The sequence below is a fragment of the Haliaeetus leucocephalus genome, unplaced genomic scaffold (genome assembly GCF_000737465.1).
Source record: "Haliaeetus leucocephalus isolate CR32 unplaced genomic scaffold, Haliaeetus_leucocephalus-4.0 Scaffold495, whole genome shotgun sequence".
Classification (NCBI taxonomy): domain Eukaryota; kingdom Metazoa; phylum Chordata; class Aves; order Accipitriformes; family Accipitridae; genus Haliaeetus; species Haliaeetus leucocephalus.
The window spans coordinates 6,812,746-6,829,220 of NW_010972931.1; the positions used below are offsets into that span (position 1 = coordinate 6,812,746).

At 44.3% G+C, this 16,475-nt stretch overlaps 1 protein-coding gene across 1 annotated transcript; it reads left to right on the forward strand.

Moving 5' to 3' along the window:
* The first annotated feature begins 4 nt into the window (after positions 1-4).
* CREG2 (cellular repressor of E1A-stimulated genes 2) lies at positions 5-15,868 on the forward strand. The gene is made up of 4 exons (XM_010575805.1): positions 5-415; positions 2,339-2,508; positions 13,619-13,732; positions 15,541-15,868. Exons 1-4 carry the CDS (start codon positions 5-7, stop codon positions 15,686-15,688), a joined length of 843 nt encoding a protein of 280 aa, XP_010574107.1. The 3' UTR covers positions 15,689-15,868.
* Positions 15,869-16,475: the final 607 nt, after the last annotated feature.

A 16,475-nucleotide genomic window follows, 5' to 3' on the forward strand; every position in this document is an offset into this window, starting at 1 on the left:
GAAGATGTCGGCGGGGCGGCGGCCGGCGCTGTGGTGGTGGCTGGCGGCGTTGCTGTGGGGAGGCGCGGGGGGGTACGTGGTGGTCAGCTCGGTGTCCTGGCCGCTGCCCGAGGGGGAGGAGGCGGCGGCGGAGGATGAGCTCCACAGCTCTTCCACCGAGGAAGCGCTGCCCGCGCTGCTGGAAGAGGCGGGAGGCCTCTGGAAGCAAAGCTACCCGGCCTCGGCTTACCGGGAGGACTCGGCCCTGGGCTCCGGGCCGGCGGGGGGGAGGCGGTCGGGGCAGGGGGCTGCCCCTTCCAGGATGTTCTCCTACCGACGGGAGGGCGGCGGGGCGCCGGGCCGAGCCGGGACCGCCCGCTTCCTCGCCCGCTACAACACCTGGGGCTTCGTGGCTACGCGGGCCGCGCACGGAAAGGTACGGGGCGTGTGTGGGGTGTGTGTGGAGGAACCAGTACGAACCCCTCCGGGGAGGGGAAATCCCGTTCGGGGTGCTGGGGGGGCGGAGGGGGGGACCGCTGGCAAAACCGCGCCGGAGAGGAAGGGGAAAAGTAAAATCTTTAAGCCGGAACCAGAGCGACGAGGTCGGGTGCGGAGAGGAGAGGGATTTCCCTCCCTTGCGGCACCCTCGGGTCGGGCCGAGCCCCCTCTGCCTCCCCTGGGCTCTGGCTGTCACCCGGCGAGCGGGGGAGAGAAGAGGAGGAGGAGGAGGAGGAGGAGGAGGAGGAAGAAGAGCCTGCTGGGCTACCACGAAATCTGTCCGTCCCGCCGTGGGCCAGCTGTGCCAGCCTCCGGGATGGTTTCTCTGTCAGAGGCATTAAGTAAAATAGCTGGGCTGCGCTGGAGAATGGGGGTCATTGGTTTTGGTTTTTTTTTTTTCCAGCTTTAAAATATTTGACTTTTTATAATGAAAGGTTGGAATGAGACACAGCATTCAATACCACCCGGACAAAAGAAAAAAAAAAGACAGCTTTAACTTTCTCTGGAAAATATTTTCAGATTAATTAACTTACAATTTAAAAAACAGACAAAGTTGGAAGCACATTCATCTTCAGAAAGCTTGGCTGAGTTAGCAGCAGTTTACGTTGTTGTGAAACACAAAGTAACAGGATAAAAAAAGATGCCATTAAATAAATATATATGTACGCACAAGAGGCCTGTAATTCTACATCAGATTGTCAGAAATCCTGTTAAATCATATGATCTTAACTCTTCTGGTTTATGCTCTCGCCAGAAACCCTCGGTGGACTTACAGCCATAATATAGTGTGCAGTTAGCTGTCTCTAGTTACAACGCAGAGGTAATACAGAAAAATCTGATTCATAATAAAATTTGGAATTGATGAGGGGGGTGCCGCTGCTCCGAATGCTGAGTTATGCTACTTGTGATCCCAGTTCTTTTTGAGAATCCACTGTAACGTTAACCATGCATGACAGACTGAGCATTTGAGGCAATGGAGACGTGTCCTGCAATATTGCTGACAGCTACTATTTTTTTTTTCACTGTAACTCTTAATAATAAACAAGTATTTTTAGCTTCTACATTATGTAGCTTCATTAAAGCATTCCTTCTAAGGAATGTTAACAAGGACCATTTATAAGCACTATAAGCACTATATTACAATTTTAAAGGCATATAAACATTAAAAATCAGAAAGCATGCAATCCAGGTAATAACATCATCCAGGGTTTCTTATTAACTGTTCATACTTAATTTGATTTTGCTGGAAAGCATTTACCAGTTACATTGGATTAATGTATTGACTGATAATTTTACTATTTAACTTCTAATTGACCATGGGGAAAGAAAGATCTGAAGACATGAAAAAACAGTAATTCATTAAGTATCTGTCATTGTGATTTATAATGGGATGAAAAGCATAGTAGGAGTGTAAATCGTTATGGAGAACATTAATGTGTGTCACCACTGGGCAAGGACATATTTGCATGCGTTGCATCCACTGTGTGTACACAGGTCAGTGTATGGGAGAAAACTTTTTGAAACTTGGCTCCTTGCTGTCCCTCTGACGGCATTGATAGCATTGATTTTAATGCACTTAAACATTTTTAATTTGGTAGTTCATTTAAGCTCAGTGGAAGAGAAAATATTCTCTATAGTGTCATGGCCAGGACTGGAAAGAAGAAATAGAGGAGAGATCTGTTTTCGTAGAAGAATGATAGATCTAATTTAGAAGAAGGTCTGTCTCACGATGACAACTGAAAGTGGGAGACTGAGCAGTTGGGGGTTACTGTCCTCTCTGCTAGTGCCCTTGAGGGAATCCCCGACATTGTAAACCCTCTGTGTGCAAAGATGTAACCAGTTGCTTATTTCCATTTTGCAGATCCAAGGTATGCCCTATGGGAACTGCTTACTTCTCAGCGACGGTCCCGTCAATAACAGCACCGGAATCCCTTTCTTCTACGTGACGCCAAAGGATAACACTGTGGCAGACCTCCTGAAGAATCCTGTGGCTTCTCTGACCCTGCCAGAGGCAGATGGAAATTTCTGCAGGTAACGAGAGGTTTATCCGCCTACTACCACCTTCAGTGGGAACAGAGTCATCAGAACAAAATGCTGGGTCCCTGCCTTCAATATCCTGCATTTATTTTTGGCTCTCACCATCAGCTACAAGCTCCTCCTTAGGTTTGTTTTGCAGTAAGTTGCCCCAGTAAAGCATGGTAAAGAAAAGCAGAAGTGTCACTAAAGTATATTGTAACACCAACAGCTGCAGTGGCTTTCAGCTCGCACATTAACGTACCTAAATTTTAATCTCTTCTTGGCGGCGCCAGATAAAATCTAGGTGTTCGAGATCCCATTATAGGCCATGGTGATCTAGTCAGTAAAGTCCATAGAATTTCAAGGGCTGTCCAAGTCAGGGTAAAGCAGACACCCTTGCTCTGCTGAGCAGCTCTGGAGGTCCTGCTGGTTGCGTTGACAGGGCTCTAGCTCTCCAGGGTCTGTAAGGGGATCTCAGGCTCCCAGTTCACAAATTACATGCTCAGGACCATGCCACTCAATCTAATTTCCACCTCTTCAGAGGGTACAATTGAGTATGATATCACAAATTTTTGGCACCTTGTAGATCATAAACAGTCGGTAAACGATTCCCACATAAAGGAAGCCAGGTCTGAGATTTACTGATCTACAGCCGGCCCCAGGTTCATCTCTCCAGAGATAGCAGTGAGTTGACTTCTTCCTAATCATACATACAATGAATAAGTCCCAAAGCTTTATGTGTGTAAAATGTATGTATGTAAACTCGAAGATGATTCAATTTCCCCCTTCGTGCTCGTCTCCTTGAAAAAGACGTATCTCTGCCATATGTTTGTTTGCAGTCAAACATGTGGCAAACTTGGCTGGGTCACCCTTGTGTGAAGTGTTATTCCCAAAGGCCTCTTTACGTGACGAGGTGCATGACACCAAAATTGTGTCAGACAGGACTCTTACCAAAGCAGATCTTAGCTGATGTTCCAAAGAGAGAGAGAGAGAAGAACTGGAAATTACAGGCTGCTTCAGAAAGAAATGGCATTGGAAGTTTTTACCCCAACTTAAGGTCCTCTTTGGGGGAGGAGAGGTTTACCTTAAGAACTGGATACCAGATTTCCCCAGCTGGGGATTGCCCTGGATATCATCCCGCCTCTCAAGCCCGCTAGTTGAGAGCAACACTGGTAAAAGCAGTGAATGGCAAATATCAAGCACATTAGTGTTACACTTGTCTGTATTTGTCTCCAGAATATACTGTTTTCTTAAGAGCTACATGGTGGCAAAATAACACGTTTCTTAGTCCTAAGCAGTGTGAGTGATTTCAGGCTGACATCCCATTCCCAAGGAATGGAAATCACGGCTTCCCCTTGCAACATCAAACTTCTAATAGGAACCTTCCATCGCAACATTTGTTAAGGTAATTCAGCTTTGAGTGCTTGAGAAGGTCAACAGAGTGGTGAAGTTAACAATGGTTCTGCTTGTTCCTTAAAATGATTTCATTAAATATTTTCAATTAATCATTTAATAAATAAATGTATCAGTTCTTTTGTAACAGGCTAACGGAGCTTATTCCTGCTTTCTAAGCTCTTTCATTCAATCAAATACTGAGCTCAATATCTAGACCAAGTGCTTAAAAATGTATGTTAAGTCCTGTGTCCCAGCACCTACCCAATGCCCTATTTTCAGAGGCTCAAGGCTCAGAGCAGCTTCCATTGATGATAACTGCTGGTGTTGAGCACTTCTGAAAACTACACACCCATTTAGGCACTTAAGTGTGGCCTTTCATCCCTGACTTGAAACAGCCACTCTTGAAAGTTTTTGCCTTTTATGTTTCAGCAAGGTCGCTGCCTGATTTACCTGTTTGGGAAGTGCCAATTCACCAACAAAAGAGAAATGCTGCATGATTTATAGAAATACAAAATTCATATTCATCACAAGCCTTCGAGAATATTTATTCGCTGTTTTTCTATTAAGTAACTATTAATTTCCAAACCAAACCACTACCCTTTTGTTCCGTGTGCCAGAAGGTGCTGCTGTTTGTCTTGCAGCCAGGGCAACCTGGATTCTGCCACCCGACTCTCTAGTCCCCTCCTGAGACTGTGCTCTCTGGCGAGAAGAGCTCTCTGGGCACTGCCAAGTTGCTAAACTTGGATTTCCAAGACAGCTTAGGCCAAACTAATTACCAGTTGCCACATCCCTACTCTCCCTCCCCACCACCAGTCACGTGGTGTCCACCTATCCCTCTCTCCCACATCAGCTCTGGGCTTTGCCTGACCCTGAGTTGAAACATAAATATGAAGAAAATTAACCCGATGACGAGAATAAGGTTTTCTGCCAGTCCTCCTTTTCTTTGCATGGCTGCTGCTGCTCCTGGCCATGCAGTCACCCCCCTCCCTTCAGCTGACCATATGGTGGGCCTATTTTAGCTCAGTAACACAGCAGAAACCTCTTCCTTTTTTTATTTTTTTCCTGGGTGAGGTTTCTACTGGGTTAGTAACTTGAGTCAGCTCCCCAAGAGCCAGAGGAGTGCAAAGGAGAGGGGAAAGGGGAAGGTGGAAAGAAAATAGGACATCCTCATTTTAGCACGTAACCGTACTCTAAATGTTGAGCTTACTACTGAATTGAGTACATGGATTGAGAGTCTGATCAGTGCTCCTTGCATTATTTATTTTGTTCTTACATTCAGTTTGCTTTTCATTATTTCTGGAGTTCTCATCTGGAACAGATGTTGGCTGGCATTAGTGCAAAGAACAAGCAATACGGAGAATGAAAAGCTGGGACATTTGTTGAGCTGCAGTTTGTGTTTTTGATGATAACTGGGAAAATGTGAGCAAGCTTTGGGGCCGTCTCATAGCCAGGAAGCCTGTGGGCACTGGGACTTTAACTTCCTTCTTTCCCTTCCCCCTGTAACCAGGGTCAGAAACTAATTTACATTTAAAACTACCCATGAGTGATTTTTACATTTTAAACTAGCAACATCTTAAACTGCAGCCCTGCATACTATTCTACCGTTACCCCAAAGAAAGGGCTTCTGTGGGCAACGCGACAGTAAATAAAACAATAAGCATGTCCGGGTCCTGCTGCCAGTGCTTGGGGTGACCTGTCCCAGCACTGCCTGCAGCACTGGATCCACCGCTGGATGCAAACAGCACGCAGCATCCTTAGTGCAGAGCTTTACGTGGTGGCTCAGGTTTTGTATAGCAGGTTTCTTCTTCCTCTTCTTTACTCTCACTATATGAGAGCAAGACCTTTTACTCTGAGAGACCTCAGATCCTGCTAGCATTAAAATGGTGTCTGTGAGGTTTTCTTAGCAAAGGAAAGTGTCATTTGTAGATGGTTTTAATACCAGAAGTTCTCTTGGTCAAGAGCATCACGAATTGTTTTGGCTTCAAAATAATTATACAAAATAGCTAAATGATTAACGTTCTCCGTGAGAAAGTTCATGTCCTTGTATGCCAGCGATGTATTTGTAGCTTGTTTTCATGTGGAATTTTATTAGAAATTCATTATTAACCTACTCTGAGTTGCAAGAATTAAAATAAATGTGAAAGCTGGTCGATCCCTGTAGTCAATGCTCCTGGGAGTGTTTGGCACTCTCCTGAAAAATGCTTCTGACCTATTGCACGCAAAAGAAATTTTTGGCCTTTAGAAAGAAAACATAGCTGACATTTCAATAGTCTTCTTGTATCTAATGAGTATCAAGTGACTTGTGTGCATGTGCATCAGTTTGATATTAAATTTATTTAGTAGTGAATTTCATTTGGTTTGTTTCAGAACAGACTCAAGTTCCAAACTTTGACAATAATTATTTTCACTTTCAGGGATGTGAGGAATAGAGAGTGGCCTTTTTGGTGCTCGAGCCTTAATATTTAATCAGCTGGAGAGAAAATTTGAAAAGCCTGAACTAATAAGAGAAATAACATTTAATAATGAAAGAGAGCTGCGATGCATCTGAATAGGCACTAATTGCAAGACATTATAATGTTGCAGTTACAGTCTGGAGTCCTCCTCTCTGACCTAGAGATTGCCGTTTCCCAGAGGAGACGGGCTGCACTGCTCTGAGAAGGCTCGCTGATGGCCAGGCTACAGAAAGCGTTCGTTAGTAACTACACTGCATCCTATCTGAAGGCTGATAAATGGGTAATAGAGGCAAGAGAAATTAAATGGTTCAGGGCTATAAATAGACTAAGCTGGCATGTCTATGCCACAGACAAGCTGAAAAGATTGAGTCCCATTCTTATAGCTTTCAGAGGGAGCGAGACCGAGCCTGACATTAAAGAATAGAGCAGCTATTGTTCTAAACGCATTTCCCAACACACAGGCGGCTCAGAGGATCTCCCTTTCCAAGTAAGCTCCTGGGCCTGCCTCATTACAGCTGCAGTCTGGAAAACAGGCAATTAATTTTAAACGTGTGTCACCTCCTTGACATCAGGTTCAGCACATTCTTAGGGACCAACTGCAGCTTTCTTAGAGCAGGAGCAGTTACACGGCTGCCGTGAACTGGTTTTCACACAAGGGAAAAAGAAAGAAAGAAAAGCAATGGACTTTGGGGTCAGTCCATGTGTTTGTTTTCCTTTGCTATTAGTTTGGAGGATGGTTTCCTAAACTCTGCATTGAAAAGGCTGACGGGAAGCGCTGAGCATCTCCAGCGCTTCTCTATACCACCAGGCCACGGGAAGAGGAGAGTGATTCGGTGGGTTGAGGTCCCTGCTGCATGGCGGATCAGCAGCGTGCATAAACTGCCGACTTCATTCCGGGGCAATCCTGAGAGACGATAAGCCTACCATGGGTGGCAGACACAACTTTTGAGGCATTATTTGGCCATCCAACATATAGCTGCCTCCGGGTTTGTAGAGTCGCCATCCGTTAATATGAGGATGAATATAACAAAGGGATTTGGCACTGCACCTTCACATGAAGAGAAATGACGCATGCAGAAGACAAAGGCTGAATCCAGACATCCCTCACTTTTTGAGATCCACCTCCTGGTTCTGTTGCACAGACACATTTCTCATTCTGGTATTTATATTGGCTCTTTTTAGTCATATGCAAATAATTATGTCAGTAGCTGTTCCTGAAAAATCTGTATTTAAAAAATCAGGAAGATACCAAATTAGAAAGCCAAATATGAAACCTACTATCATCATGACCCAATGCACACAATATAGCTCTAAATTACTATTTTTTTTCCTGTATTCTTAAATAACCAACTTCCCAAAATCCCTGTCTAGCAAACTAGTATATGTTTCTCTGACTCTGTTTACAGAAATAGTTGATGCTCTGATTCATTTTTTTTCCCCTGTGAATTGTCTGTGGTGAAACTATATAAAAGTTTCCTGTCTGAAACACAGAGTTCAGCTAAAGAAATGAATTGTGATTGTCAACGAAGATAGGCTGACTTCACTTAACAAATTCTAATTAAAACATTCTAGGAAGGATCATCATCTAGGAGAGTGAAATGATTTAAAACATGAAAACAGGTATACTATGGATACAGGCTCACTTGGATGCAGGAGAGCCATTATACCAATATTCTTTAGCTCCCAAGCCTGACTTCAGACTCAGAACAGAAGACTGCTTTTCCAAAAGCAAAAGCAAAAGCAAAGATGTCTTTTAACTATCTTTACTGGCTCTCAGACACGGCTGATAAAGAAATTCTTGTCAAAATCAGAGCAGGGCAGGGCAAAACTGCACAGCTGTATCCAGCTGAAGGCCAGCAACAGCTTTTCAGATTATGAAATTGCTTTCAGCAGAGATTTTGTTTGACGTTCATGCCACGCAGATTAGCAGCACCAATACATTCTTTCTGCTTCAGAGACTCTGGTAGTTAGTGGTGAGCAAATGAAAGGTAGGAGGAGGTTAACTTGCTTTTCCAAATTAATCACATTTATGAATCAAAATGATAAGCACTTTACAATAATTCTCTGAGGACATAGCATTTCCTCCCTTCCTTTCTGTAGATTTCAGGGGACAAAAAATCCTATGATGTATATACTAGAAAATAACTCTGAGTCTTCACCTCGTGCGCAGTTTGGGGCTAGGCGAAAAGGAGCCCTGCGCAGGGTGACAGGGAGCCTACCTGGTGTCCGTGGGAGGTGACAGGGACGAGCTGCTCCAGCAGCCAGTCCCCACGTCCTAATTGCATGGCTTTGTACGGCTGCTGCTGCCGCTAGAGCAGAGGTCAGGATGTGTGGAGACAGTCATTGCCCCTATGCCACACCTGAGCTGCATGCTCTAAAGGAGAAACAAAATGTAGGAAAACTGTTCTCTGGGGCTTTCTTCTTGTTTCGCTGGCTTATCCTTTTCTGCAATAGGAGAAAGCTCTTTTCCCAACTTCTTTTCTCTTCCATTCTGCTCAAGAAGTAGAGGGGCAGAAGCAGTGCTTTCTCACAGGGCAGGGAGAACGGTGTTCAGGGGAGATGGGCAGGATTTATGGATCCTGACAGGGAGGATGGAGGGTCCTGTTTCCTCAGGGGGTTGGAGGAGAAGATGGCAGCTCCTCTGTGGGAAAAGGAGGCTGGGGAAAAAGAAGAGAGAGATTCCCCTCCACAGACCCCTGCTTCCTCCCCCAGGCCCTGGAGCATTACTGAACCCTCCTGCCTTCCTCCTAGCAATTCCTTCTTGGAGACATCTGGCTTTCCTTCCCAAGTGCCTCCCAAACTCCTATTTTTGCCTTTACTGCTGATCTGTGCCAGATCTGTTTCACCTCACTAACTGCAGAGGCTGAGAATGAACATAATACTCAGGGATACTTTTGGTCAGAAACCAGGAGATAGAGCATCATCAGTCAAAGGAGAGATCTCAACTGCAAAAGAGAATCCTAACAAAGTCCCAACACCATCATCTTGTGTGGCAATATAACCGCATCAGCCTGAACTATGAGTTCATCAGATCTGGACTTGGCTAGTTGTTGTATAGGAACCTTCTAATTAAAATCCAAGAGATGGCTAATGTAGTAAACAATTTAATGAGTCGGTGGCACTCCTTACCCTGAACCACGCTTGAACCATGACCCAGAAAGTGCAGAAGCGGTATGCAGTAAAATAAGTGGGACGTGTTCATTAGCAGTGCGCTCAACAGCATTGCATTGCTGTTGGGAAATGTATTTCACTGGGACAGAGACTTCTCCTTAAGCTCAGTAAAGCTGGCACCTTTGTACATGAATGCAGCTCATGCTCTCATCTCACGTGCTTGGAAGAGACAACTGCCTGGACTGGGTCAAACTCTGCATACCTAGTTTGCTCACTCTAAGCAGAGGAACAGAGACAATCAATTCTCTCTTCACAAATCAGATGAATAATTAAGATGATCTCTCTTAATGCACTGTGTTCTTAGAAAATGCATAAACTGAATCTTCTTCCATTTTAATCTGGCTTCCCTCAATTTCTGCAACAAGGTGTATGTATTTTAAATAAGCACAAACCCCCCCCCCCCAAAACGTGTTCCCTATTGCTTGGTCTCCTTCACAGTTCCCTGCTTTCTTTTCCCCTCAGTTCATATTTTATCCTAGCCTTCATGAAATCCTCTCCAGGGAGACAGAGGACCTGATTCTGGTAAAGACAGGGCCTGAGAAGCCACCTCAGGTTTCCTTGACGGAGGGACAGTGTCACCGGCATGCCGTCTCTCCCCTGGCTCTGCCTCCCCCTCGCCCCCAGTCAGCAGCACACAAATGTTATATAAAGCCGCTCCGCCGCACCTCCTTGTTCTTGTGCCAACAAGATAAAAGGAACCCAAGGACTGAGAGCTGAGTATGTGTTTATTTATACAGAAGGCAAGAAGTGACTAGTGAATGCGTGACTAGACATCTACAGATGTGAGGGAGGAATATTTTAGTAAATATACGTATTTATCCCTGGTATCTCTTTATTATCTTTAGATTATTATCTTTATTATCTTTAAAATATGAGATATATCCCTGGCTATATCCCTTTCCTCCTGGGAAGCAAAGCCTGCATTTACATTAGTTGCAGTGGTCACACCACTGAAAATTCAAGACCTGTTCACAGTGGAGTTAGAGGTGGTAGCTCTAAGTTTAGTGATTTTTGATGGTTTAAAGAGTATAAAAGTAATCACACATTATTAGGGAAATACTATGCCAAAAACGATGCAGAAACAGATTTACTTCAGCATGTGAAGGGCTCCTTTGATAAAGAAAATACCAATGCTAATGTAAGATTAGAATACAAGGTTCCTATTCTGAAACAGAAAACCTACGGTAAGAGGCAGTGCTAAAAGCAAAGCCAACAAGGCAGTAACACAGCGTACTGAACTCAACTGTATCATTGTCCTGTTCAGCTCTTCCAAAACTCCATCTAACGTAATCTCAACAAATAATTTGTCTGCCTCATTTCCCAGAAAAACAAGCTGACCCTCCAGTATATTATTCCAATGTGCAAAATTCAGTTTGAAAACCTTTCACTGGGAAGATAGTATTGTGTGTGTCAGTGTAACACCGTGACTCACAAGAACATACATAAAACTGCAAACAGAAGAAGGAGCCAGGGAAAAAAAAAGAAATAAAACTATTCCAGATATGGATGTACAGTGTGGGGGTTTTGTTGTCAGGCAAATATGTGGAGAGCAGTTTTTCCTGTAAATCGGGGAAGAGTCACATCTGACACTAGTCCTATCAGGCAAAACCATCTCAGCAAAGGCAGGCAGGATTCACTGCTTAACCACAACAACGTCAGGTCTATTGCCTACTCAAAATCAATGAGTACACTTTTAGAATAAACATATACTTGCACAAAAAGATCAAATAATTGTAACTTGAGAAGGTGTCGGACCAAAATCTCTCACTGCTCCTGATCACGCCCAAATCTATCGCCTTGATCCACTCTGTGAAATGCAGACATCCTTTAATAACAATCCCTTTCTAATTCGTCTCTGAAAGTATTTAACGTCTTACCTAGGAGCTATACCCAAGAAAGGCACTTGCAAATATGCCTGCTCTTACTGGCTCTTCAGTTGTTTCATGATACTTATATTTATATTATATTATATTTATTCACCATAGAGGAAATGGTTTCATACGCACAGATACATGGTTATTAGTTTAAAGCAATATTCTGAACTGAAATTTTACTAGTGAGAAGTCTCTTCCCTTCTGTATTTTTAAGAATCATCAAGTTAATTATATAAACATATGTAGAGGGTGTTGATACAGTATTGAGATGAAGCACAAAAGATAACAATAGATCAGGAGATCATTTCAAATGGACTTCAGGACTCTGCTACCCAGGGCCAACACTTGGAGGAGTGTGAATCCGCACTGTCCCAGCTGCTGGACATGCAGGTCCTCGGCTGACACCCTTTGTCTGTGGGATTCAGCTCCTCTCTCTGCAGCTATATACACTCTATGCGCTTATATTTATTCGTGTTTTGGTGGGTGAGCTTCTCCTTGGGCCATGGGCGCTGAACAGCCACACAACACCCGAAGCCTTCGCAAAAGAAATGCCAGGAACTACGGGTGTCCCTGGGGCATGGAGCTGTGCTGCTTAGGGATAGGACGCTCTCAGGGCACTGTCGGCCAGCTGGGGAACACCATCTTCAGCATGCTGCAGGAGTTAGTGTTGAGGATCTGCAGCATGCCAAGGTGACCAGATAGACAAGTTTATACGCTGAATATACACTGATAGAAAGAAACCCAGCGCCAGGGCAGGGAATGCAGATTTTCAGGTGCTCAGAACACCACTCATTTATTACTTCAAAATTTAAAAAAAAAAAGTATTAGAGAAAATTAGACCATTATTTATTGATGTGAACAGAAAGTTTGAGCTTGATCTTTGGCAGCTGTCCTTCCTCCCATGCAGAAAGTGTGGTGGAGGAAAAAGAGTAGGAGTGGAGTTTGTCCAGAGGTCATTAAGCTGAATACCCCCTTCAGACAACTGCTGCTCCAGTCCGAACAGGATGCTGAAAAAAACATCCCAGAGATGATGTGACTGCAAATGGCTTTTTGGAGCTCAGGCTACAGACGGTGCCAAGTGCTTACTGGGCATAGCTGAATATCAATCAGCCCACTACACTTCCTTACGTATTTCTGTTCACGGCCTTATCTATAAAAGCAGATACTTTATCCAGTGAGCTACACAGTCTTTCATAACCATCTGTGGGGAATCTGCAGGTGTTAAATTAGCTGCAGGAGGATGCCCATATGTTTCCTGCATGCAATAGACACATATTGAGAATTAGAACCAAAAAAAAAAAAAAAAAAAAAAAAAAGCCATTGCAGATTGCACACAGTTAAGGCTAAAGGGCTCAAGCCAAGATCTTTAAGTAAAATCGCACACAGATGAGATGTAATTTACTGTGATTTGCTGCTTCCGATTAAAACACAGAGAAAAAGAAATACAGTCTTCATTTCCTGATGTAGTTTTTCAGGCTTATGTTCTTATGTGGGGAGACAGTCCTGTGAGATGCTGAGCAGACTCAAACTGCTGGCAATGGGACTTGGGGCTGCTCAGCACTTGCCAGGATCTGGCCTTTGCAGTCATTTCATACAGCTTTTTTTTGCGACTGGTCAATTGACTTATGATTTATATCGTTGTACTGTATATGTCAGGGTCAGTAATTGCCCCACAGCTACTAATGGGAGTTATTTATTATTACTGTATAAAAAGAGCCAAAAAGCAACAAGTACCCTCTCTGTCTTGGTCTGAGGGATGAAGGCAGTGGGAGAATTTTTTTTAATAGATCTTACTTGTCTCTTTGATGTCAAGCAGTTGAAAAATGGGTAAAAATTAACAAGGACTGAGTTTCTAGGATAGGCACAAGGAAAAGACCTTAGGTTTTACGCACAACTACACGTATGCATGCTTATTTTGTAGGCATAGGCACAGAATAACCATCTCGCTAGTTCTTTTCAGAATCCTGAATTTAGGTCTGTACATATATCTGGGAAAACTGCCATTTTCACATTTTTTACAATCTAAGATACATTCATCCAGTTTTTGAGAGCATAAATTAAGATTAAGCAAATATCTACAGCAGGGATCTGTTTCAGGTGAATATTCCTTCAAGAGCCCCCCCCAAATGTTATAGCTGGGTGCAGAAAAGACCTGCAAGGAATTCGTATTTCTCCAAAACCCTTAACAAAGAAACCAAGCTATTACACATGAGCATTTTTCTCTGTGCACAGAAAAAATGTAATCGATCCGGAGGATCCAAGGTGCGCCAGGCTGACTCTCACAGGACAGATGGTCACGGTCCCTCCGGAAGAAGTGGAATTTGCCAAGCAAGCAATGTTTTCCAGGTCTGTATGTAACAGGGACGTAGTAGAGTGCAACCCGCAGGTTTGAGACAAATATACGGATGTGGCTGTTTGGTACGGAAAATCCGAGAAGTAACAAGCCTGATCTTTACTTTGGGGCCACAAAGCATGTTGGCTCCTGTGTGGCTTGGAACGACAGGCAAAGCTGTGTGACCTCCTTTTGACTCTTGAGGTAATGAAATATGGAAATGCAATTAGTCAATATTGGACTCCGGTAAAGCACATGGTTTATAATCGGGGGACTATGAAAATATTTCACCTGGCTCTGAGGAGAGATTCCGTAAATCTAGGGTGTATTTGTTACCTTTAATGGTTCCTCCCCACCTTAGGACAGGTAATGCTCTTCAGCCACAGCCCCCTACTCAGAGACAGAGCAGAGCTCTGCTGCCTTTGGGCTTGCACCTATTTGCAAGGTGGAGCTTACATTCTATTACCTCTCCTGATGTACCAAGACAACTGCTACCAAAGCCGTAATACTTACCGAACAGTCTCCTTTGAACAGATGCAAGCACAACCCAGACACATACACCCCCCCAGCAGTGCCCCCATGCCCTCCTGTGGGTCTTCAGAATAACAGGCGTGAAAAGCCCAAACCTTAGCTGGGGCACATGCCTCCCACGCAGGCTGCTGGGGATGGTCCTCCAGGCGTACCCTGCCTGGTCGATCCAATACTGCTGGGAAACTGGGATGAGCTGGGATCCAAAACAGCCCAGAGGCGATATTTTCTCTGGCCTGCTGGAAGGGGTTAGGGTGGGACCCTGTCAGCGGGTGTCCCATCAATAGCAAAAATGGGACCAGGGATAGATGGGGGCTATATTGGCATCCAAGCCTTTTTTACAAACTACAGAAATCAGATGCCTATGCCAGCCGGAGTCCACCAGCACCTCGGCAGCAGCTGCTCCACCATCAGGGAGCAAAACCCGGACTGACATGGTGAGGGCTGCCGGGGCTCACCCCATCCAACGCCGGCAGCAGCTGGAGCCACTTCCCAATGCCACAGTCGTGGGTGCTCAAAGGGACAACTCAGAAAATGGTGGAAAACCCCAGCTCAACCCAACCAACCACCTCCTCTGCAGGGTCTTCTGCAGGGGCAGAGGGGGACCGGGCCAACCCTGTCCCCACCTGCACCGCTTCCCCCCGTGCTCCTGTGAACGCTGCCACTCAAGCTGTCGTATCCGCTCCGTCCGCTGCTGCCGAGCATCCCACGGCATCCTCTGCAGAGGCACCCGTGGGGGCTTGGGGACCAGACGTCGCTATCCAATATTGCTGGCAGGGAGGGTCTCTCTGAGCTAGCTGTAAAGGCAAGCCCAAGAAACGAGACAGAAATAGAGGACGAGAAGGCTCTAGCAGGCAACAGCTCAAGGAGGCTGTGCTCTGCCTGCTAGCCAGGTGTATCAGCTCTCCTGCTGTACCGCAACAACTGCTACCAAGGACGTAGTAGTTTCAGAACACCATTTCCCTTGAAAAGATGCAAGCACAACCCTGACACACCTTCAGAGAATCTCCTCTAGCTGTTTTTTACTTACTTGCAGACCAAACAGCATCTGCCTTTAGAGATGGGGTTCTGCAGCAGGGGAAGGTGGTGTTCGCTGGCTGCTTTCGCTGCAGTTCTCGCCAAACTGGTGTGTAGAAGATCATAAACCTTACTGCAAGGGAGGGCAAAAAAGACAAATGGCGGTGGTTCTCAGATCTCAGGTTTCACTCTGGCCGAACACACTAGGCTGAAGAAAAAAGCAGATGATGCATATGCTTTGGCACATCTTTTAAATTTTTTTTCTTTGTCCTTCCAGGCACCCGGTGGTAAGAAAGTGGCCTCGTAGCTATGAGTGGTTCTTCATGAAAATGAACATTGAGCACATCTGGCTTCAAAGCTGGTATGGAGAAGTTTCTGCCATTGCAGTAGAAGAGTATTTAAAAGCAGTTCCAAGTAAAGGATGATTGAATGGGCTTCCAGATAGAGATCTTCTGAGTTTCCATTCCAAACACTTTAAAAATTTCATGCTGGATGGTTACTTTACAGTGATTTGTTTTTTCCCCCCAAAGGCTTCAAAATAGCCCTGTCTCACATGGAGCAGAGTGAAAATAAACCAACACAGACTTTCAAATTACAAAGGAGAGGAGGATACTAGCCCTAACCTGCAATGTACAAACTTGTCATTTCAAACAGGCAATGCATCATCTTAAAAGCTGCTTAAAAATGCTTTGTATTTGTTTGTTTTGACTTCTATTGCTGTGCACCCACAGGGAAACTACTGTATGTGCTAAATATAATGTTCTGATTTACAGAAAAAGCAAATTGCCTACTCAGAACCTTCTGTGCATTGTGGAGGTATTACTGCTGCTTGGTCTCCCTTGATTTGTAAGTACTCTAAGAGAAACTTAATAGCTGCAAATTTAGATATTTAAGTTTAAAAAAATATTTTGCTAAAGCTGTCCTCATTTGCTAACTTGTATTTTCTATATGTGCTTTTCCCTAATTAGATAATTTGATATTTCACTTGGAAATTGAGTAGAAATTCTCTTTTTTAGTATTAAAAAATGCAAGCAGCTCAAACAACACGGCTCCAATATAACTTGTCTCTCACTGACACAAAGCTGGTTAAACACCTTAAGGGCCAAAACCAAATCAGCCCCCCAAGGATTATCCTAATACAAGTATAAACATTCTCATAAGAAGAATTTAAGTAAATGTTTTCAGCTAGCCAGTTCCTGTTATGAGACAGGA